The following is a 22,392-nucleotide window of genomic DNA, read 5'->3' as shown; positions in this document are numbered from 1 at the left end:
ATACAGCATTGAGAAAATTCCGGAAAGATCTAATCGTTGCTGAAAAATAATCTGCCAGTTCCCTGGGAATTGAAGAATACATCCATGCGAAAGAGTTTATTTTAATGTTTCCTAATTATATGGCGAACACAGCGACCAAATACATTTGATTTCGTAATTTTTCAATCAAGTGTAATTAGCTGGAAAGCTTCTGAAGATTATTCTTTCCCATCAGTAGGATATTTTCGTATCCAATAATGGATGCATAACATGAAAAACGGAAAATGTTTCGTATCGCCAAAATTATATAATTTTCAATCGATTATTGCTCAGTCGCCGAAATTTTCATACTCAGAGAGTTCATTCTCCTCAAGTTTGCCTTCCAAATTGCCATCGTAAACCACACCTTCTCTCGATTCAATCACGCACGAAAAGCATACTGAAATGATATTCTGGTGGTGAAACCCATTCATTTTTCGTGAGGCGTCGTGCACAAATTACGTAACGCGATAAGGGGGGAGGGGTTAGATGTTGCGTTACTTTCTGTTTATTAGAGATAGGAAATTGCGTTACGAAAGGGGGGGGGGGAGATTCAAAATCCGGATTTTTGCGTTACGTAATTTGTGCACGACGCCTGAGGACATCGACAAGACAACATCGTTACTGAACGAGCTGAACGGCGAGGGATCGAGGTATTCATTACCTGGCTTGACCTGACCTGGAATGCAATCAGTTTGTTTTAACTGTGAGGGAGCGCAGAAAAGCCGATCGATCAGTAGGAGAAGAGAAGGTGACTAAGAGAGTATCAGCATCGAAATACGGTTCCTCGGGAAGACATAGAAGCAGCCGCCACACATACACATACACGCGCGCAACTCTTTTCGTTTGCTGGTTATCGAGAGGAAACCTGGAAAGAAATGATCGTTGCTGAAAAATAATCTGCCAGTTCCCCTTGGAATTGAAAATTACATTCAAGCGAGTTTATTTTAATGTTTTCTATCCATATAATACTGCGACCACATACATTTGGTTTTGTGATTTGTCAATCAAGTGCAGTTAACAGGAAAGCTTCTGAAGATTATTCTTCAGAACAAGGTTTTTTGTATCCAATATTAGATGCATAAAACCTTGAGTCTTCAAAGTAACACTCTCGTTTTTGAAGTCACCCAAATATTTATTTATTCATTCATTCAGGATGGATTTAGATTCAACTTCAAACAAATGATCTCTAAATCAACGATAGTCCTACGTCACCCTTGCGGTTATACCATAGATATAACCCACTTCCTGTTTTTCTTGGCCAGCCTTTGTATGGAATCGCCCCACTGTGGAATGGTGCGGCACGTGTACGACAATATTAGAGGAACTACATCATTTATTGACGATTATCATATCTCACCCGTACAATGAAACAATAAAATTATTGATTTTAAAATCAATAACACCAGAAAATATATTAATAGCTCTGAACTAATTTGATTGAAGACGAAAATTCAATAAGAGCATTTACATTACAGACGGTGATCTTTTCGGTACGCATTTTCCTTCTCTTCCAAAAATAAAAGTGAAACCCTCGGATTTGTACACAATTTATTATTTGATCTTATAGACTTAAAGTAGGTTTTACATGTTAAAGGTACTGATTATATTCTAGTTAGATTTGTGTTCTGTGGAGATGTACACTCAACAAATGAAATACGAGTTTAAAAAGATGCCACCATATGCGGGAATAGATTCGGTTACAATTCCATCCGACAATTGGTTCCTATGTGCGACTTACACTAATGAGGAGCACAAGAAATGAGTTAATCCTTAACGTCGCCTCCGCATCCGACTACATTGCCTCCGTACATTGGAGAGAGAGAGAACTCAAAGTTGTTAATTTAATTTAATTTCGTCGTTCGTTTCTAGACTTCAGTCACCGGTCTCTTGGCAATGTATGCCTGAATATTTTCGTTCGCAACAACTTTGTTAACCACATCGGTCAGATTGGGGAAGTTTTCCAGCAAGTTGGTCTTGGTCAGATAGTTCAGGTAGTCAAGAATACCAGCGAAGTACACATCAGCCCAAGTTTGCTTGCCCAGTACCAGGTGGCCATTGTTCTCCTTGGCGATAACGTTCAGCTTGGTTAGATAGAATGGGATAACTTCGTTCGTAAGCGTAATCATCTTCTTTTCCTTGACAATATCATCGGGTTCGTAGGCAACAATGGCTATTTCTGCAAATAACAGAGGTTGGCTTTTATTTGGATTAGATTTTTTTCTTACGACACTTACTCAGACGGAAATCATTGATTGTATCAACAATCGCATCAATCTGGAGCTCCTCCAACGGGTTGGAACCAGCCAGACCAACCTGCTTGGCTATGAAGCGACACATGGCCAGGGACTGGTGTACACGTTTGCCGTCAACCTCCAGGACTGGCATCTGTCCCATTGGCATTGCTGAAAAAGACAGGGAAAAGAAGCGAAGAGAACAAAAAGATGGTTGTTAAATTTTAATACGAGCTGGATTTCGGTTTACAATTCCTCGAAGATATTGTTCTTTAGTTTATTTGGTGTTTTGTGTGTAATCATATTATGATAAGCAGCTTTCTTGATATTTGAGATGGGATAAACTTACTTTTTGGTTTCGGTTGAGAGGCGATGCTGTTATCAGTCAGAAGAGGAATACTTATTTAGGGAAGGAACGATTTTTTTTTATTACAAATAACAACTAAATGAGCAGCAAGGAAAACATTGTTTCAGATAACGTCTTTTAGGATGATATTTTTGGCGCTTCCTTGAACCAAACGCTAAGCCTTTATTATCGCTTGATATAACAAGAAATGTGACATGCTATGAAGCTGACTGTGGTTTCGTCAACGCATGACGCGTATTTGATGTACAATGCATCGATCTGAGTTGAAATTATGGGTCTGTTTGAAATGTACTATCTGTGGTAGTGTATTTAGAATGTGTGGGAAACATAAGTGCCTCCGTATCTTGTTCGGGTTCTAATATTTAAATTTCAGTGTGTGGTCGTTTATCCATCCATTTCTTAATTGAGTCGATGCTGGTGACGTTCTCCACGACCTTCTGCAAATTTGAATGGTTGGCAATGAGATCGGACTTGGTCATATAGTTCAGGTAATCCAAAATAGCAACGAAGTAGAGGTCGGCCCATGTAAGCTGCAAACAAAATATGGGTTAGTTTTGTTTAGTTTCCTGGGAGAGCAGTATCTCTGTTGAGGCAAATTAGCAATGAGCAGGCTTTACTTTTGAGAGTGCAAGATGACCGTTGTTTTCCCGAGCAATATCATCCAATTTTTCAAGGTAGAATGGAATGACCTCTCCGTTCAGGGTAACCAGTTTCTTCTCCTTAACTTCATCATCAGGTTCGTAGGAAACAACAGCGATTTCTACAACAGGAGGTATAGTCAGCAAGTTTTCAGAGGTGGTATATCATCGTGGATACTGTTATCACTTTTCCAAGCTTCATTGATTGTAGGATCAAAAAAGTTATCGCAAAGAGGTATCTCATTATTTATAGGCCAGAGAAACTGTCCAGATAAATTGGAAGAGATTAGAAATATTGTGGACGGATTTCGCGCCAACTCGTCTATGGGATTGGCCTGACCCTCTCAGAACTTAATGAAACTTTCTGGGCGTGAAGACCTTACCTAATTAAGCAATTTGGCATACTTAGTTTTCCGAAAAATTATCTAGGCTAACATATGGAAAGGGCCAAATATTTTTGACCATTTTTTCATATTTTTTTTTACTTGAAAATGATAAGTCCTACAAAAAAGTGATCTATGGAAAAGTTTTAGAAAAAAAATTGAATTTTCAGAAAAAATATTTTTTGAAATCCTACACTGAAAAAAAAAACGTTTTTAAAAACTAAAAGTCGATTTTCTCAAAATGGTCATTTCAGATTTTGATGAAATGGTAGATAAATAGTAGATAAATATGTGCCCTACAACTCTTCCATATATCGCAACTTGTGCATATTTAAGACAAAAAAGTTTTTCTAACAGAAACTTTTTCAATATTTTATTGAAATTAAGTTTATTTATTTTTTTAGTGCAGAAAGCCAACCCAAAATAAACAAAATAATAATAAAAATGTTGAATGAGTGTTTTAGAGGTTTTTATTTCAAATCAAATGTAATTAAACTTATGACATTTTTGGACATTATATTCTTTTTTAATTCATCTGATCTTATACCATGTACATGTTAACTTATATTTTAAGAGATACAATCATCATATCTTTCCTGTTTTTTTCTTTTTATCTAATATTCTAAAGATTTTGGGATCATCTACTGAATTTGAAAACCATTTAGCTGCGATTTTATTTGCTACAGGGATAAAGCAATGAAAATACATTTGTCATTTTGTTTAACAGCCCAATCATAAAGCTCTAGTGCTGTTTGGATTGTGCTTCCGTATTATCAATTCATCAATTTTAAAACCAATCGATGAATTTGTGCCGTATTTTGTTGATAAAGTAGACAAACTCATAGAGCATGACTTTATTTACAAACAGCAGTCTACTTTTTTGCGAAATTAAAAAAAAATCTTTGACGCAAGGAGAAATTATTAATAATTTGCGATTTTTCAGAGAATTATTCATTCATAATTCAAATTGCGGTACAAGGTTATCACTGGAATAACTCGCAAGCAACTGTTCACGCATTTGAAATATACTACAAAAAAAATAGTTAATTAGAAAACGTAAGCCTTATAGTTATTTCAGAAGTTTTAACATACTACACTGTAACTGTGCAGTTGTTTATAGAAAAATTGATAGAATTTGTCAGAAAAATGATCGATTTTACTAAAATGACTTTCATGTTCGCTCCATCGGCAGCACACTACAAAAACAAAAAGAATTTCGCCAGTCTGTGTAATTTCGAAAAAGTTTATGGACTAGAAGTAGAATGGCCTTTCTTTGCCACCTCCCACGGGAAAGGATCCTGTGATTCAATAGGAGGGACTCTAAAACGAATGGCAAAGAGAGCAAGTATTGCCCAAGATTACGGAAACACAGTCCATACAGCACTAGAGCTTTATGATTGGGCAGTTAAACGAAATGACAAATGTATCATGAAATTGAATTTCTATTACGTATCCAAAGAACACCATACAAAAAAGGCAAATGAGCTTGAGGAACCATTCAACCACGCGAAAACAATATCGGGAACACAAGAATTTCGTTGCTTTATTCCTGTGGATGAAAATAAGATCGCAGCTAAAAGTTTTCAAATCCAGTAGATGATCCCGAAATCTTCAAAATGTTAAATAAAAAGAAAAATATGAAAGATATGATGATTGTATCTCTTAAACTATAAGTTAAAATGTACATTAGGGTATCAGCGAAAATGGTCATGTCAAATTTCAAAAACCGACCATGTACATTTTGTTTAGGTTTAGGTAAGGTATGGAAAAATAATTATCGAATTTAAAAAACCGACCATGTACATGTTATCCGTATTTTGATACTAAAGCTTGATTTGTACCTTTGACCGATCCCGAAGTACAACTTTTTTGTAATTCCGGAATCTAAATGAATAAAATTTTAATCAACAGTACAAAGGGAAACATCATGAGAAAGGTTGGCTTCGTCTTCTAGTTGAATTTATTCATTAACCTTATTTAAACAGCAACACAATAGAGTAATATAAGCTACATTTCTGAGTTCTTTATTATGCTTCGATATAACGTACAATTCGATACAACGTACAGTTTTGAAAGTAAAATGTACCTTATATCGAAGTTACCCTGTATAAGATCAGATGAAGCTTTCTGCACTGAAAAAATAAATGAACTTAATTTCAATAACATATTGAAAAAGTTTTTGTTAGGAAAACTTTTTTGTCTTAAATATGCACAAGTTGCAATGTATGGAAGACCATTTACCATTTCATCAAAATCTGAGATGACCATTTTGAGAAAATCGACTTTTAGTTTCAAAAATTGATTTTTTTCAGTGTAGGATTTAAAAAAATATTTTTTCAGTATTTTTTACTGAAAATTAAATCTCTTTTTTGTAGGACTCACCATTTTCGAGTAAAAAAAATGGTCAAAAATATTTGGCTCTTTCCATATGTTAGTCTAGATAAGTTTTCGGAAAACTAAGTATGCCAAATTGCTTAATCATGTAAGGTCTTCACGCCCTGAAAGTTTCATTAAGTTCTGAGAGGGTCATGCCAACATCTGGTCGAGTTGGCGCGAAATCCGTCTGTGGTCGAATACGACTGACTGAATTCATGTCCAATCATTAGTTTGACCGTACATTGTACCAAAATCCCGACATCGCTGAAGCGTGGAAAAAGGACAACAATTCACACCCCGTCGACGCGTTTCCTTACTCAGTCGGAAATCATTCACCGTATCAACGACGGTATCGATCATCAGGTTTTCCCAGTCATCGGCACCAGCCAGGCCGACCTGCTTGGCCAGATAGCGGGATACGGCGATAGACTGGTGCACCCTTTTACCGTCGACCGCGAGCACCGGCATCTGACCCATGGGCATTGCTAGAGAACGGAAACGAGAAAGAAGAAGAAAAGCAAATCGTTTGTATGGTTAGGGTTATTGCTGTTGGCAAGGAGAGTTCATAGTGGCTGTGATAACACCAAAGCCTCCCCGAGTGTGCCATCCTAGGTGGTTATATTGCATCAAAACGATCGTAAATGATAGCGAAAGTATGGAGAAACGATGAGAAAGCTGCTGTGTAAATGTTGTGTTTGTGAGACTGAGTAAATTAAACACTTCTTTTGCTACTAAAATCCAGCATATATTAAAATTAAGTTGACAATCACGATAATAATAATAGTTTTCCTTGCTGCATATACTTATAAAAGAGAATTAAAACTCACGGCTGGTTAGTCATTCACAATACTCTTGGCCAAGAAAACTAAAACAATAAAAGGGTGATTACATTCCGTCTATTTGTGGATGCCATTAGATCATACTTAAATAATCACGAGACGATCTTGTCAGCTAGCGTTCACGAGATCATGCAGGGTGTTAAAATAAACCGCAAACCGCAAAAATATAAACAGTATAGAATGGATACCTTCAACTCAACTCGTGATTTTAAAATTAACCAATCAGATACAAAATTATACACCTAGTAATCGGTCAATTACAACGGTTATCAAGGCTATTTGAACTTGTTGCAAGTGACAATGATACTGTTAGTAATGTTATAGAACAGGAATAAGAACAGAAATTCTGGATTGAAGCACACGCCACTCGAGGGAACAGCTGTTATGTACGACTGGAAGCAGAGTTCGGTTCAGACTCACTTGGTTTCAGCGCTGGCCATTCTTCGCGAGTGATTCTGATGTCATCGAATGGTAAGTTGCCATAGGACAGCAGGAATCGTAGCGGCTCGCCCAGAGCTTTGACGTTGAAGTAGTATACCTTGTAGTCCGGCATGATGAAACTGGCTTGATTGGCGTGCTGTGGAAATAATAAACAAAGAAGTTTCTTGTGATTCTCCATATAATAATTTCTTTAAATCGCAACATTATTCTTGTTTATATATATATTTTTTTCTCATGCAGTGCTCTTAGTTCAACAATACTGTAGAACCCCGATTATCCGCGGTATAGTCGGGCAAGGTCACCACGAATAACGAAAATCGCGGATAACGCAATAATGGACTAAAAATGTGGTACAAACACGAAAAAAGATATTTCAGCATGAAAAATTTTATTAATAAAGAAATCATTAATCTTATCATCTATAAGGTCGTGTGCACCAGTGGTCAGATAATGTAAAGCCATGACAAAAAAAGAACATGATTTTACCACTTACTGACGAATTCCAGGAAGATCTATAGATTTACTATGGAACTAGCTGTCGAGAATAATCCGCACTGCGGATCATCCGCTCGCGAATAATCGGTGTTCTACTGTATTATGAACATAGTAAAAGGCATGACTGCTTTGTTTTCCGCCAACTTTTGGACTTTATTTTTTCATCTTGGTAAATTCTCTGTTCTTTGTGTGTAGATTCTAAGTGACTGTCCACATGTCCACGAAAATGTCCACGCTTGGCCACGGTGAGGAGGGAGGGGGTATATATAATGTCCACATGGACACGTTAAATACATAATTTGAACATAAAAAATATATTTAACATTAAATTTAACAGTTATATTTAACAATAAATGAAATTATTCTGCATTTCCGAGAAATTTATCGGTATTTATCAAGGTTGAGCTGCCTGATAGTGGTTCCCGGACTTATTTTTCTATTCTCATAGTAACGCACATCCACCGAGAGTTTTTTTTCTTATTTCATTAATGGTTTAAATCCTAAACTCCCAAGGCTTCACAAAAATGAAACACAAACAACAAATTCTTTTATGGGTACACGAACTGTATCTGTCGAGAAGTGTTTCTAGCAGCGATGCTTTTCTTCGTTCTGGAATGCATTTTTATTGGGTTGCCCAGAAAGTCACTAATGACAATCGCAGAGACGCTGATCAACAATAATCCTCAGTATACGACACATGAATTAGCAGCTTCATTACAAATACCAGTATTTGTATCCCAGTAGAACCCCGATTGTCCGCGAAATAGTTTGGCAAGGTCACCGCGAATAACGAAAATCGTGGAAAACGCGTTAACACCTTCGACGCCCCGTCACCCAGATATGACACTTTCCTCATTCAAATTGAATAATTTTTTAAAAAAGAATTTGATAGAATTGGCACCTAAATGTAACTATAGGATATGTAGAAAAATATTAAAATTATAACCATATTATTGCAATGTTTATACTATGCTTTTTATTAATATGTAGTACGGACGGTTCGTATTGCAGTTTTTGGCGAAATCCAAATAATATGACTTTGGTATGTGTTATTGTTGTCAATTCGTCTTCAAATTGAAAGAAATAATGCAGGATTATATAAAACTTGACTACAAACTAAATTTGACCTTTATTTAATAATTCATCCGCAAGTTGAGCCCCGCGAAAAAAATCAGAAATGTCGCTTTGGGCGACGAATTTGTTAATGAATTAAAAATGAGGCGCAGACACGAAATAAAAATATTTCAGCTATGTTTTATGAATACACACAATAATTTTTTTTCAACATGAAAACTATGTTTTATGAATACATAAATCATTAAGCTATCTATCTGTAAGGTCGCTACACCAGTGGTCAGATAATCTGAAAGTCACGACCAATACAAAAAAGCAAGTGCCTACCTCTCATTGACAAATCGGATTATCTGCTTGCGGATACTCGAGGTTCTACTGTATCTATGCTCATGACACCTGGTGTGGCCTGGTTATGTGAAATGTGTGGGTTTTTTTTTTTTTTTTTTTTTTTTTTTTATCTGTATTATAGTGATTTTCAACTCATTTGGCTGGTTCGTCACTTTTACTTCCATTTTTGGAAGAATGTCGGGAGTGAGAATTGAACTCGTGACCTTCAGCGTGAGAGGCATGGATGTTACCACTACGCCAGATCGCCTCCACAATGTGTGGGTTGAACACTATGTTACCAAAAATATTTAATGGATCGTATTTCCATCCGCTTGTGTTTCCAAACTCACAGTTTTTACCCAAATCGTGACTGGTGATGCTAAATCTAACCATTCACAACAATGTAAAATGAAAAAAAATATTTGGGTCAGCCTAATGATCTTCGAAAACTATCCTCAAAGTCTGTTTGCACCAGGAGAAAGTCATTCTTTATGTCCGGTAATTGGAAAGGAATTCTGTATTATGAGTTTCTAACAAACAACCAATCAATAAATTCTAACAAGTACTGTTCGCAACTTAACGAATCAAAATAAGCGATCCAGCGATTAACCACCATGGTAGGCGTCCTGTTCCACCAAAATAATGCCAAACCTCATGTTCCTTTCACAGCCCGGAAGAATTCTTGAAGTTTGGCTGCGATGTGCTTCTCCACCCACCATATTTCCCAGATATTGCATCTTCAGATTATCATTTGTTCAGGCCGGTGGAAAAAAATATTGAAGGAATTTAGACAAATTGGATATCATAAACGGCACGTTGTGCAGTATTTTGACGAAAAAAACAAAGAAGTGCTGCGATGATGGAATTTTCAAGCTGCCTGAAGTAACAGTTCGGCTGAAAAGGTTGACGTCTAGATGGCGCCTCTTGCAAAAATCTACTTGACTATCACAAAGTACCATCTTTCAATGGATACGTGTCAAAGTTTGACAGCAATCGGTTGATTGGTTCGTGAGTTACAGCATTGAGAGTGAAGCAATTTTTGTTATTGTAAAAAAAATGGAAAAAATCCGAATTTCGTGTATTGATTGTAAAATTGCATGGATTAGGCTTCGAATTGCTTCCGCATCCACCGTATTCTCCAGATCTGGCTCTCAGCGACTATTTTCTTTCGCAGATATCGCCTTGTAGAGAAGAACGAATATTGCTCTATAAAAACGCTGTGTGCAGAATGATAATTTTTGGCCATGTTTATGAGTTGAAGACCAATGCACATGATCTGTATTTAGTGAAACCAGTTTGACGTGTATGAAAGGTGACTTTGTGACTTTCACTCACCCCTCGAGGAGAGACTCTCGTTCAACACTTGATTTGATGTGGAAATCGAAGTATCCTTCAACGCACTGTTTTTCTGAGAAATCCGCACAAACTGTTTCTGGGGGTTTAGAAGTTCGATCATCAAATTACTGTTTTCTATGTGAAACTACTAAACAGCAGAGACAATAAATCAGTTCACTAACTGACTAAAGATTTCTTCCGGTTACGTGATTAAGCTGTGGCTTCAATCACCGATTCCGAAATATCCGTTTGAATGGAAAGCTACTTTGGCAATTCTGGTATTTCGAGTTCGTTGGAATTCTGTTGAAACGAAGAGCACAGTGCTACCAAAATCATCTTTCATCCTGCCCTGTGTTTTATCTATGATTTTTAATGTGTTTTGCTACACTAAATGTCCTTAAGTTCGAGCCCTCCCCAAGTAATTATTGGGAAAAAAATCCGCCATTTTGATATTTTAGAAAAATCTGATTCTCTGGGGTTTTTTGTCCGTCATTTTTCCTAGGAGCAATATATCGAAAACATAAAAAGGGTAGGGGTTTTACCAATGCCAGTTTTAAATGTGGAAATGTCGACGTGAATTTTAAACTGTAAAATTTGCTCCACTCCCCTCCTCCAACTATACAATAAAAAAAACAGGTTTTTGGCTCGAAATAAATAAATTTATGCCATAAACCTAGCCATTTGCAACATCAGTGTGATCTGATAAAAGTAAAATGTGGGCTAAGAAAATCTTGATTGTTTGCTACTATTCACTCATTCTTTCTTATTTTGTTACTTATACCGGTCTGACGCTGACTATATAAGTTTCTTTACACGGTTACACCTAATTTAAAGGGTTATTTCAGTTAGAAGAATAGTACGAACGAGATTATAATTTCTATTGCAATCTAAACTATTTGCGATGATTTTCAGACATGAGACAGATGATAAATAAATGATCTGATGAGTAGAATATAATGGTGGCTCAAAAAAGCTTGTTCGAAATTGGGTGGGTGTAATTCCTAAATACACTAAAATAACTTCCATCAAAACATGGCTGTATTTTCACAGCACATAACATATTGAACTTATTATCCCGAATGTATCCATATCTTATTTCTTATTCTCAATGCAATCGAAATCATTGTTCGACATTGAATGGATATTGAGGCACCTCGATTCATACAGACACGTACGTTTTTAGTCCCACAGCTTTTGATGAAATTATTTGACCAATTAAGAATTTTGCTGTTTCTGCATAATAGAGATATGGAACTGCGGCCGGTAAACCATGCTCGGATTGTGAACCTTCATGTGTTATATATATATATATATATATATATATATATATATATATATATATATATATATATATATATATATATATATCATTCCACAAAAAAAAAAACAAAATCTATTTAGTTTGCTTATTTTTCACTGATTTTGCTATTTCACAATTCACGACTTATCACTGCTGCTCGGTCCATGTCTGGCAATTTTCGAATTAGACAGAAATAATCTAATCATACAAGTTGCACCGTCACGTTGATTGTGTTCACTGCTCAATTATGTCATATTGCTATCTTTGAATAAAACTCATATTCAACGAGAACCCACACGAGCTTCACGGAGTTATTCCAAACAATGGACACATTGATTATGCAAGTCACAGCAATTGGTGCAACATTCTGCCATCGACTTCAATCACAACATTCTTGCAATGCACTTGGGGTTTGAGATGTTCCCCACTCGCGAGACTAATTTGCAGCAGCTATTCAACCTACCTGTTGATATCTAGCTGGTGCTAAGAACTTGGTCAGACTAAAACACACTCGCCCATATTGGGTTCATTTATATATAGCCGACATCGGAGGCACGTCAGTTTTGCGGTCAATCCGAGGGAATTTTTGTACACATCACTCGTGCACACTAATGAATGGCTATGATGCTCGCTCTAGGTTCGGTCTTGCGATGATAACAAATCGTGTAGGTACGAGCCGGCTTCGAATTAATCCGACGCTGAAAAGCACGAATTTTAGTCATTTAACTTTAGCTTTCTTTCGGAAACATAGTTTTGCTGAATACAATTTAAGACGAGTCTCAAAGTTGTTCGGAATATAAGAATGAATGGCTTATGAATTAGGCAACCAATTTTTTAAGTTACTGTTGATCATCTACAGAAATGAAAAAAAAAATAACGGTGATGTTTTTGTGATTTCCACCGTTGCGGAACATAGACTATGATTCTTATGAACTTGATAAACTTAACTAAAAATTTCCCGAATCAGAATAGCAAACAAACAATAGAAGAATAAGATGGAATTATTGAATTACGTTAATAATCTGGGGAATGAAATTCAACCTCGATATTAAAATATGTCCACCAAGAGTGGCTCTATGTTCCACGAATCTTCAAGATAACGCAGAATAAAAAAAAACTCAACGTTGTTTGAAATGCAAGACTGATATCACAGACTGATATGCTGTATTTGTTAGATTAGATAATCTAAAATGCAAGTCAGTGTCATTTACTTTCACATAAATGAATAACACTTCAACTTGAAATTGAAGTTCGATGTGAATTGCAATGTTATCAAATCGTAGAAGTGCTATTAACATTGGCTGCCACCCGCAAATAACGTCATTTCAATACATTCTTCCAGAGTAATATCCTACAAGGTTTGAATTTTGAATTTCCGCATGTTATGTATACTCGATTTTTGATTTTTTTTTAGTTACGTTATATTGGTACTCATATCGCTCACTTATGCTGACCTGAGACAAGACCTGACAACAAGCTTGTTGCTCATCTTTTAGATTTTTCTCCGACCAAGTACGAACATCAGGGATGCCGAACCACGCGAGTTTCAGGATTCCAAATTGTATAAGATTTTTGAGCAATATTTTTCCACGCCCACATATGTTCTTCGTGTCATATATTCTATGAATAGTTACATTTGGTTAATGTAATACAAAACTGTTACATATTTTTCAACAAATTATATTTTTCTGTTATTCTTAGACATAATAGTTCGAGAGTATGTACTGTGAGTATAGCAGAATTGTACAGTACTCGTTCGCTAACTGAGCTGATATGTCAAACGTCAAATAAAGCTGAGGGGAACTTTAATGAATTGTTCCATTGGCTGAATTAAAACTCGCGCCCTTTTGAACGTGCCAAATCGACCATAAATGTAGTTGCCTGTACAATGTAACCATATCCATCGTGGTTACACTGTACCACGTTAAACGTCGTGAAATTGGACATAAAAAAGGTTTTCGCTAAAATTCCATGTGATTCTTTCAATTGTTCTTGTCATGCGAAAATTTTTATAATACGAATTGTATTTAAATGCATGTGAGGGCTTTGCTGCCCATGATTGCATAGGAGACATAATCAAAAACACCATTAGTGTTACGAAAACGTATTTTTGTTGTTTTTTTGGCCCACAAGCATAACCATGCAAATTTCCGATGAAATCATCTGTCCAGTTGAAGGATATTATCGGCAAAAAGAGGGCCTTAGTGATTTTGCGGATTATAACATCCATTTGGAGAACTCTTGCGTCTATTCATGCGGACAATCAATCGTTTCAATGAACATTTGTCCGCATAGCTAGACGTAATCACCAGGTTGCTCTGTTTGTAGCGTTAGTATTTACAATTCCGATAATAGTCATAACGTCTCTGTTGGTAATTTCAGTTGTTATCGGATAAAATCAAAAAGGTTTGGAAGAAATTTAGTGAAATGTCTGGAAAAGGTGCTCTTGATTTGTTGCGAGTCTATGATAGTACTTTTCTCCTGAAGAATGCTCTGGGATATGATAAGAACAGCAGGTTCGTGTTTTTTCAACTAATCGAATTTGTAAAGCCAATCTGCAATGTTGGTAATTTTAGCAACATGATTTACCGATATCATGATCAATCGCATAAAGATGGTGGAGTGACTTACTCCAACGGTATGAGTAAATGCTGAGTATGTGGAACTACGTCTGTTATGCGGACAAACAGTGATTTTTCGGAAACGTTTTTTTTAAAAATTGCTCAAATGTTTTCGAACAAAAAATGTTTGTTTGCATGTTGAGCAAACATTGTGTAGAATGCGAAACAGCGAAAAAGTCGATTTTGTTCATTTTGTCGTTTACGTCTCCTATACAAACATGGGCAACACATGAATATGACGTCTATCATTGAAATCTATCAACAGGGCTGCAGCCAGTTCAGTTAGTTTTAGACAGGTTATTTTCTTGCGCGTGTTATCTTCGATTTTTTGCCTATTCCAAAAATAATGGTTATGGTTCGAAGTGGAGGCGATCTGGCGTAATGGTAACATCCATACCTCTCGCGCAGAGATCACGAGTTCCGACATTCTTCCAAAAATGAAAGTAAAAGTGACGAACCAGCCGAAATGTGTTGAAAGTCACTATAATAGAGAAAAAAAATAATGGTTCGAAGAATCTGTATCAGTTTTTTTGTGATAAACAAAATTAAATGCGCCGACGTATTCCAAATGTTAACTTCGGCATGTGTTTGAATATTTTAAGGATCTTTAAAATAAATCGAATGTGACCGATAAAAAAACGAATTAGATGATTTGAACGAAAGGTTATATGATGTTTCTGGGTGTATTTCATTTACGTAACTGACATGTTTGATCTCTTAAAAGTTAAACGTCAACTGAAAAAAGTAATATAAGTTTGTCGTAAAGTAGAAAAAATTAAATATAGAAAATCAATATTTATTGCTGTCTCCTTGTTAGAAAATACGTGCATGTGATTTTCAGCATAGCTTAGTTTATAACAGCTTGGTCTCGTTCATAAATTGGAAAACAGCGATACGCCAGCTAACTTCAATGGAGCTGAATAATCGGCCTGTTTGGAATCGCGTTATTTTATCGTTGTCATTCAGTCGAGGAGTATTCACATCGGTAATCTAAGTATGAAACACAGCCATATTGCTTCCTTTATTCGTGGATGTTTTTATTACTCTTCACCGATTTGTAGAACTCAATATTCATATATGCATATGAGTGATCGGATTTTACAATTCAATCGAAATCGACTTTTACACTCTTAAATTCGTTCGCCTTGTCGCGAAAAAATGGTCAAAATAAGTCATCCGTATTTGTGGTTCAATTTACTCTCTATTTGATCGGCATAATTCCGGAAATAATTCTAAATTGTTGAAATTTGAATGAAAATTATTATTCGTTTGGATGCTAAATTTGTTTTGAATGTGTTTGAATGCTAAATTTTGCGTGTTTATTCCACCCAAAAACCATTACTATTTTTGCTTCATAGAAATGGAACATGGAGACCAATGTTGTTTACGTCGAATTGCGTGGCAAGGTTGTCACATTTGCTCAACTCGATAGGACTTGAGCTTGAACAGAATGCAAAATTGCGCTTTTTCCATTCAACAGAAAACAACCAGCAATATGTGGGGACAAATACGATCGAACTTCATTTTGTGTTTGAACACACGCGCAATATCATGACAATGCATTGCGCTTTGCCCTGGCTATAACTAAAGCTGTGTCGGCGTTGCTCATGATAGTGTCTCGCAAGTGAATGTATTATTCCTCGCATCGCTTTTGTTGATTGTGTAGTAAGAATTGCAGTCGTTCAATCTCTACCTTCGCGTATATGTCGACCATAAATTGTTGGCACAGCTTACGATATCTTGAATTGGCGTTTCTTGACCATGTCAAATCACCATATGAAAAACATAAAAATCCTTCGAGCGCGCCCTCTGTTTGTTTCGTCGCATGTTCATAAATATTAAATCAAAATGAGAAATGATGTTCATAATGAATTAAGTATCTGTGACGGGGTCTCGTTGGTCTAATGTTTATGCAAGAGATTTTTCGTTAAAGAAACCCTTCTGACTTGCACTGTAGTCACGCGTATTCTTGACCTTGCCACTCCAGAATACATTCAAAGCGTATTGTTCGTCATAGAAATCTCAACTATTTACTAATAAAAATGACGCAAGTAGTAATACGTTGAGAAGGCAAACCTTGGAATTATCCGTGGTTTGTTAGATTTACAAATCATATTGTTAGATCGCATGGGAAACAAGGTTTGATGCAATATGACAATTTTTATCTGATTAGGGTCGTATGAACGGTGTGTGTCAACGATGAATTCTAGATTATTGTTTTTTCTTCGCATTAAATTTCTCGTGTCACCGTGCTATCATGATTCCAGCAGCGCTTGTGCTTTGGATCTACACACGTACTCTCCAGCTGATGTTTTGACGTAGGACTACGTCTTTCATTTCTATACCGGGGTGTGAAATCAAAGTTTCGAAAACGAAAGCGTTACGCCGGAGACCGAGATTTTGAGCGTTAATAGCTCCTAAACAACTGAACGAAATGGTATGATAAACACTTCATTCGAAAGATAAAATGTCTACGCGTTCTATACTTGTTCCTTTTTGATCCAAAAACTTGTTTCAATAGTCTTAAAATTGCCTTCAAAACAGGCTATTGAAATCACCAATCGGTATATAAGCGAGCGCCGCTCGTAAATCCACTCAGTTCTAATTGAACAGCGATTGGAGCATGTTGTTGCTGTTGTGGTGGAGCTCTTCGTTTATCATGAAAGCGTGGATGAACGGTGTCACCAAGAGCCTGTTTGTGCACCCTAGGCCAGAAGGGAATCCATCAGGTGGAGAGTGATGCCACAAACGGTTCCCCGGGAAGACATCGCTACACACACATACACGCGCGGAATTCTTTCCGTTTGGATGCCATTCAGCATCGAGAAAGTTCCGGAAAGATCTAATCATTTCTGGAAAATAATCTGCCAGTTCCTCTGGGAATTTAAAAATACATTCATGTGAAAGAGTTCATTTTAATGTTCTCTAACCATATAACACAGCGATCAAATACATTTGATTTTGTAATTTTTCAACCAAGTGTAATTAGCAGAAAAGCTTCTGAAGAGTATTCTTCCCCATCAGTAGGATATTTCCGTATCCAATATTGTATGCGTACGCAATCGATTATTGCTCAGTCGCCGAAAGTTCCGAGCTGAGAGAGTTCATTCCCCTCTCTAGTTTGCCTTCCAAATTGCCATCGTAAACCACACCTTCTCTCGATTCAATCACACACAAAAAGCATACTTAAGCGATATTCTGGTGGTGAGACACATTCATTTTTCGTGAGGCCATCGACAAGACAACATCGTTGCCAAACGTGCTGGAGGAGGTGGACGGCGAAGGATCGACACATAACGCGCAGAATTCTTTCCGTTTGGATGCCATTCAGCATCGAGAAAGTTCCGGAAAGATCTAATCATTGCTGGAAAATAATCTGCCAGTTCCTCTGGGAATTTAAAAATACATTCATGTGAAAGAGTTTATTTGAATGTTTTCTATCCATGTAACACTGTGACCAAATATTTTTCAATCAAGTACTATTAACAGGTGGTTATCGAGTTAGTATTAACCACTGGTGGGCTTCCAGTATCGAGGAAAATGTGGAAATATCTAATCGTTACTGAAAATAATCTGCCAGTTCCTCTGGGAATTTAAAAATACATTCAAGCGAAAGAGTTTATTTTAATGTTTTCTATCCATAAAATATCCATATAATACATTTGGGTTTGTGATTTGTCAATCAAGTACAGTTAGCAGGAAAGCTTCTGAAGATTATTCTTCAGAACAAGGTTTTTCGTATCCTATATTGGATGCATAAAACGTAACGCTCTCGTTTTCGAAGTCCCCCAAATATTCATTTATTCATTCATTCAGAATGGATTTAGATTCAACTTCAAACGAATGATCTCTAAATCAACGATAGTCCTACGTCACCCTTGCGGTTATACCATAGATATAACCCACTTCCTGTTTTATCAGGGTTGATGGCAATAGCGTGATTGTCATTTTGTAATCCGAGCAAATGTGATTTGAAGAATTTCGATAACTCACATTCAAAATACATAACAACATTCAAAAAGGCTTCCAGCTCGTCGGAGATGCTCCCTGCTTTAGATGAATTGATGTTACTTGTGTATTTGTGGATGTTCAATGAAGCGGGCGTTACGCCATCAGTCATTGAACAACTTGAATGAATTCGTTCTGTTGAAAAAACGAACAACGGTTAAATTATTAGAATATTTTTGACACAAAAATAATAAAATCGCAATTAAATATATATATATATATATATATATATATATATATATATATATATATATATATATATATATATATATATATATATATATATATATATATATATATATATATATATATATATATATATATATATATATATATATATATATTATTCCAAAGGTCTTATGACCGGGAATACTTTCTCGTAGAACAAGGGAAACTGACCAAAGTAACAACAAGCAGAACAAATTATAACACGGAAGCATATAACTAGAATTAAATGTCCAAGAATAAGAAATACGCAGGAAAACGGTATTATCCGTAGATCGCATGGGAAACAAGCTTTGATGCAATATGACAATTTTTATCTGATTATCATTGAGAGTTGAAACACACCTTCATAGTGTCGTGTAAACTGTAAGTACCACCATCAAACTGATATGTAGTTGACAGTCTCTGAATCATGTGCTTTTCCGAACAATCTTATTTGTGGTGACCGATTTATCACCCCCAATGAACGATCAAATGCAATCTTCGCCTGTGATTAGAATTACATCGGCTCGTATGTCTCTCGTGCAAGAGCCAACTCAGTTCGACGAAATGTGTTCTCGTTTTCGTTTAAACTATTGCTCTAAATTACTCCTTTGATATGCTCAACCTTTCGATCGTTCGAATGTGTGCAGACATGGATCCACAAAGTACATTTTGGTTCAGCGTTTGAGGCAGCATCCAATATCTTCACTTTGGAGGTTAAAAGCACAAGATCGTTTTTGCTTTGGTTTCGTATCTGAAATAGAGTACTATTGAAGATTCGATTTCTCGTGATCATGAAAGGGATCGGTGCTTGATGCGAGCTTGTAATGGTGATGTGATTGAATTACTAAAAATAAGACTGTTTTTACTGTTATTCACGGATTCGCTTTGACCGCATTTTTGGGGCGCACAGTTGGAGTCGTTTCAGTGTAGATAAAATTGTCTGCTTTTTTCAGTAATTATCAAAATATCTAAGGAATAAACAGAAATACATGTTGAAACAGTTTTAATACATAGAAATCTGTATGGGAGCGATGAGCCCGATTATTGCAGAGCCACTCCCATCAATCTCAATCGTGTGATATCTTAAAAGATTTCTCGTCTTGCAAATACTAATAACATGAACCGAACATTTTTGAGTAAATATCTGCATGTATTTTCAACACATTTTTTTTAAACACAAAGTAAATAAAGAACTTTCCAACATATGAATGATCAATCCCCCTTAAGTTTGAACTATCATTAAAATTAGGCTTCAATAGACCGACAAATACATTCCACTAGTTCTATTAGTTCCTCTAAAGCAGGTCGAGCTCCGGTGGCAATGGAATCTTTTTGCTGATAGCAAACTTCCTCAGCGCTTCATACTTATTGCGCATGGTGTCCACTTCTTCCTGCAGACGAGTGGTTTCATCGTGCATCGCTTCCATATCGCGCCATTCCTGTGATTTCTCAGTTTCAAGCTCGTCCTTCTGCTCGATTCGTTTAATGCGACAACTGGCGGCGTATCCACGATTTTTGAGTGTCCTTCTTCGTTGCTTCATCCGCACAATTTCATCCCGGGTTAGTCCGCGCAGTTTTAGCGTTCGGTTGAGATCGCGCACCGAAATACTAACCAGCTCGTCGTCGCTAATATCTGGAATCGGGCAGGGCGATAAGGGTGCCTGCAATAGAGCAAGTAAACGTCCATTTGAAGTCACATCAGTACAATTGCAAGTTGAGAATAATTACTTCATTCCAGTGACTTCTTTTCGAATGCATCATTGACTACAACAGAAAGGAAAACTTTATTCTACTTGTGTGCTCAACTCAGTAATAATTATGCTGAATGATTGCGACCCTGAGAGCACATTAATTCGCCTACCACTGCATCAAGGGCTCGGAATACAGAATGACGGTTGTGCTCCGGATTTTGCAATAAGAACGTATGTTCTTACCTGGGTGCTTTTCCGCTCACGTTTGATATCCTGTGGCATCGCAATGGCGTACTAAAACTCAACTGGAACAATGAACTGGCCGTTTATTGATTCTTTTCTTGCTGAATATGAGCTGTAGCTCTGAAAAAGAGGAAGGGAGAATTATGGGATGGAAAGAATTCAAAACGCAAGTCATTGTCGATCATTTGTTACCTGTCCTTCACGAATTTGCTGCAATGCTGGAAAATAAAAACGAAGGGAATTTATTTTACTATTTTCTTGTTTACTCCTATGGAAATATCAAAACCAATTGAGCAGTATACGGAAAATATAAGGTATTTTAGTTTACGGCTTATTTTTGTTTTGATTATTTGAATCTCAATATCGTAAATACTTGGCACACACATGAAATGATTTCGTGAGTGGGTGGTTACAGGGTGTACAATGATGTGCATTAGGGCGCAGACAAGATGTTTCTTCAGAGGTGGGAACATTTTGACTTCTTTGTGTTAAACGCGTTCCAATGGTTTTTCGCATAATTGAATGTTATTGTCTTTTTATCGAATTATTTACCCTTTTTTCTCCAAGTTTTAGAAAATTCATTTGTTACACACCTCAAACGATGTATAAAGTATTAATACTTTTGTATTGTGCTTAGTATAGCCATAAGTTTTGTCAGTGGAATCGCGAATGCTGCTAGTCATGGCCCTGCTACCGCCTATATCTTTCGATGTGCTCGGCTACCTATGAGCAGGGCTCGGCAAAACCACTGAGGATAGTCAGGGGACCATGAAGCCATCGGCCTTCGCATTCAATTGGAAATGAATTTTTGCTTCTTACAGCAGTTTCTCAGTCAACATGAATCAACAGTCGGCCATGGATCACAGGTATTTTTTCAGATGTCTTCACATGGTATGAAAAAATGTCTCAAAATGCGGTCACAATTATATTGAAGGAAACTAAAAGTCATAACATAATTTTGAACCATGTATGATAGATTATTCTATGGAATTGGAATTGTTATATAAAACGTTTTATTAAGCTAACCTTGAGGTTTTGAAGTTTATTTCAAGAAATATAATATATAGCACAATTGCGAATTGAATTTTGTGAGTTTAGAAATGATAGTTAACTTCATTAACCATTGATTAAGTAAATATTGTCCCAATTCTTCCACAAAAATAAAACTGTGAAAAGTGTTCAATCAGAATGGGCTGTACGAAGTCTCAAATGCAAAAAAAAAGAATGGATGACTCTTATTTGTCAAACAAGTTTCATAAATAACTCAATTTATTATTTCAGCTTTGAAGTTGTGGTTTTAAGTCAAACCGTATCCTAAAACTAACGTTTTTTTTTTTTTATCCAAAATATATATTTTATTAAGGCTCATATGGCTCATAAAGGCCCTTGTGGGTAGAGTAATTTCGAGCCGCTGCGCGTAGTCCTTGAGGGTTCAGTAATTTGATGCTAAACTGCGCGTTTCGGCTTTCTCTCCTCTGATACAAAGTCCACAGTTCTGAGCGTATGCATATCGCTACTAAGAGCATTCCCAGTAGTTGCTAAATTAGGTTGCCAAACACAATTAGGCAACCTTGGCACTACACCGGGGATTGCAATTCGGGTTAGTAATGATTTTTGTTTTTTTTTGGCGACGCGTGAGTTTCTCAAAACTCGGAGCAAACAATCATAACAACAAAAACAAACATCCTCGTTGAATAACCCAGGGGTTAGACATCAATTGAATATAGGCTATCCAAAATCAAAATCAATATGGCGTCATTTGTTTTCCAACATATCATTTACGAGGATTGAA

General features: G+C 36.5%; 2 protein-coding genes across 4 annotated transcripts; both read right to left on the bottom strand.

Moving 5' to 3' along the window:
- Positions 1–1,552: 1,552 nt before the first annotated feature.
- Positions 1,553–12,008, bottom strand: LOC129766165 (uncharacterized). The gene is made up of 8 exons (XM_055766634.1): positions 11,962–12,008; positions 11,703–11,814; positions 7,276–7,432; positions 6,334–6,501; positions 3,237–3,379; positions 2,990–3,149; positions 2,256–2,423; positions 1,553–2,197 (listed from the first exon to the last, which is right to left on the bottom strand). The coding sequence occupies exons 1-8, from the start codon at positions 11,991–11,993 to the stop codon at positions 1,887–1,889; spliced, it is 1,251 nt and encodes a 416-aa protein (XP_055622609.1). The 5' UTR covers positions 11,994–12,008; the 3' UTR covers positions 1,553–1,886.
- A 7,793-nt stretch (positions 12,009–19,801) lies between these two features.
- On the bottom strand, positions 19,802–20,978 carry LOC129770279 (transcription factor MafK). 3 transcript variants are annotated; one of them, XM_055773006.1, is made up of 5 exons: positions 20,929–20,945; positions 20,793–20,818; positions 20,601–20,720; positions 20,395–20,430; positions 19,804–20,327 (listed from the first exon to the last, which is right to left on the bottom strand). In XM_055773006.1, the coding sequence occupies exons 3-5, from the start codon at positions 20,637–20,639 to the stop codon at positions 19,962–19,964; spliced, it is 441 nt and encodes a 146-aa protein (XP_055628981.1). In that variant the 5' UTR covers positions 20,640–20,720; positions 20,793–20,818; positions 20,929–20,945; the 3' UTR covers positions 19,804–19,961. The 3 variants fall into 3 exon arrangements, with proteins under 3 accessions (XP_055628982.1, XP_055628981.1, XP_055628980.1); XM_055773005.1 differs by having other exon boundaries at positions 19,805–20,327; positions 20,793–20,978; XM_055773007.1 differs by lacking the exon at positions 20,395–20,430 and having other exon boundaries at positions 19,802–20,327; positions 20,793–20,978.
- Positions 20,979–22,392: the final 1,414 nt, after the last annotated feature.

This window comes from Toxorhynchites rutilus, chromosome 2 (genome assembly GCF_029784135.1).
Source record: "Toxorhynchites rutilus septentrionalis strain SRP chromosome 2, ASM2978413v1, whole genome shotgun sequence".
NCBI lineage: Eukaryota > Metazoa > Arthropoda > Insecta > Diptera > Culicidae > Toxorhynchites > Toxorhynchites rutilus.
This window is presented reverse-complemented; position numbering and strand designations above follow the sequence as displayed.

Excerpts from the sequence above, each read along its gene's own strand:
- LOC129766165 (XM_055766634.1), bottom strand. The coding sequence starts at position 11,993 with ATGGACCGAGCAGCAGTGATAAGTCGTGAATT. Across the intron at positions 6,502-7,275 it reads ATGGCCAGCGCTGAAACCAA|CAATGCCCATGGGTCAGATG; the intron begins GTGAGTCTGAAC and ends TCCGTTCTCTAG. Across the intron at positions 3,380-6,333 it reads GGTGAATGATTTCCGACTGA|AAATCGCTGTTGTTTCCTAC; the intron begins GTAAGGAAACGC and ends CTCCTGTTGTAG.
- LOC129770279 (XM_055773005.1), bottom strand. The coding sequence starts at position 20,639 with ATGCCACAGGATATCAAACGTGAGCGGAAAAGCACCCAG. Across the intron at positions 20,431-20,600 it reads GTGAGCGGAAAAGCACCCAG|TCAATGATGCATTCGAAAAG; the intron begins GTAAGAACATAC and ends TTTCTGTTGTAG. Across the intron at positions 20,328-20,394 it reads AAAGAAGTCACTGGAATGAA|GCACCCTTATCGCCCTGCCC; the intron begins GTAATTATTCTC and ends GCTCTATTGCAG.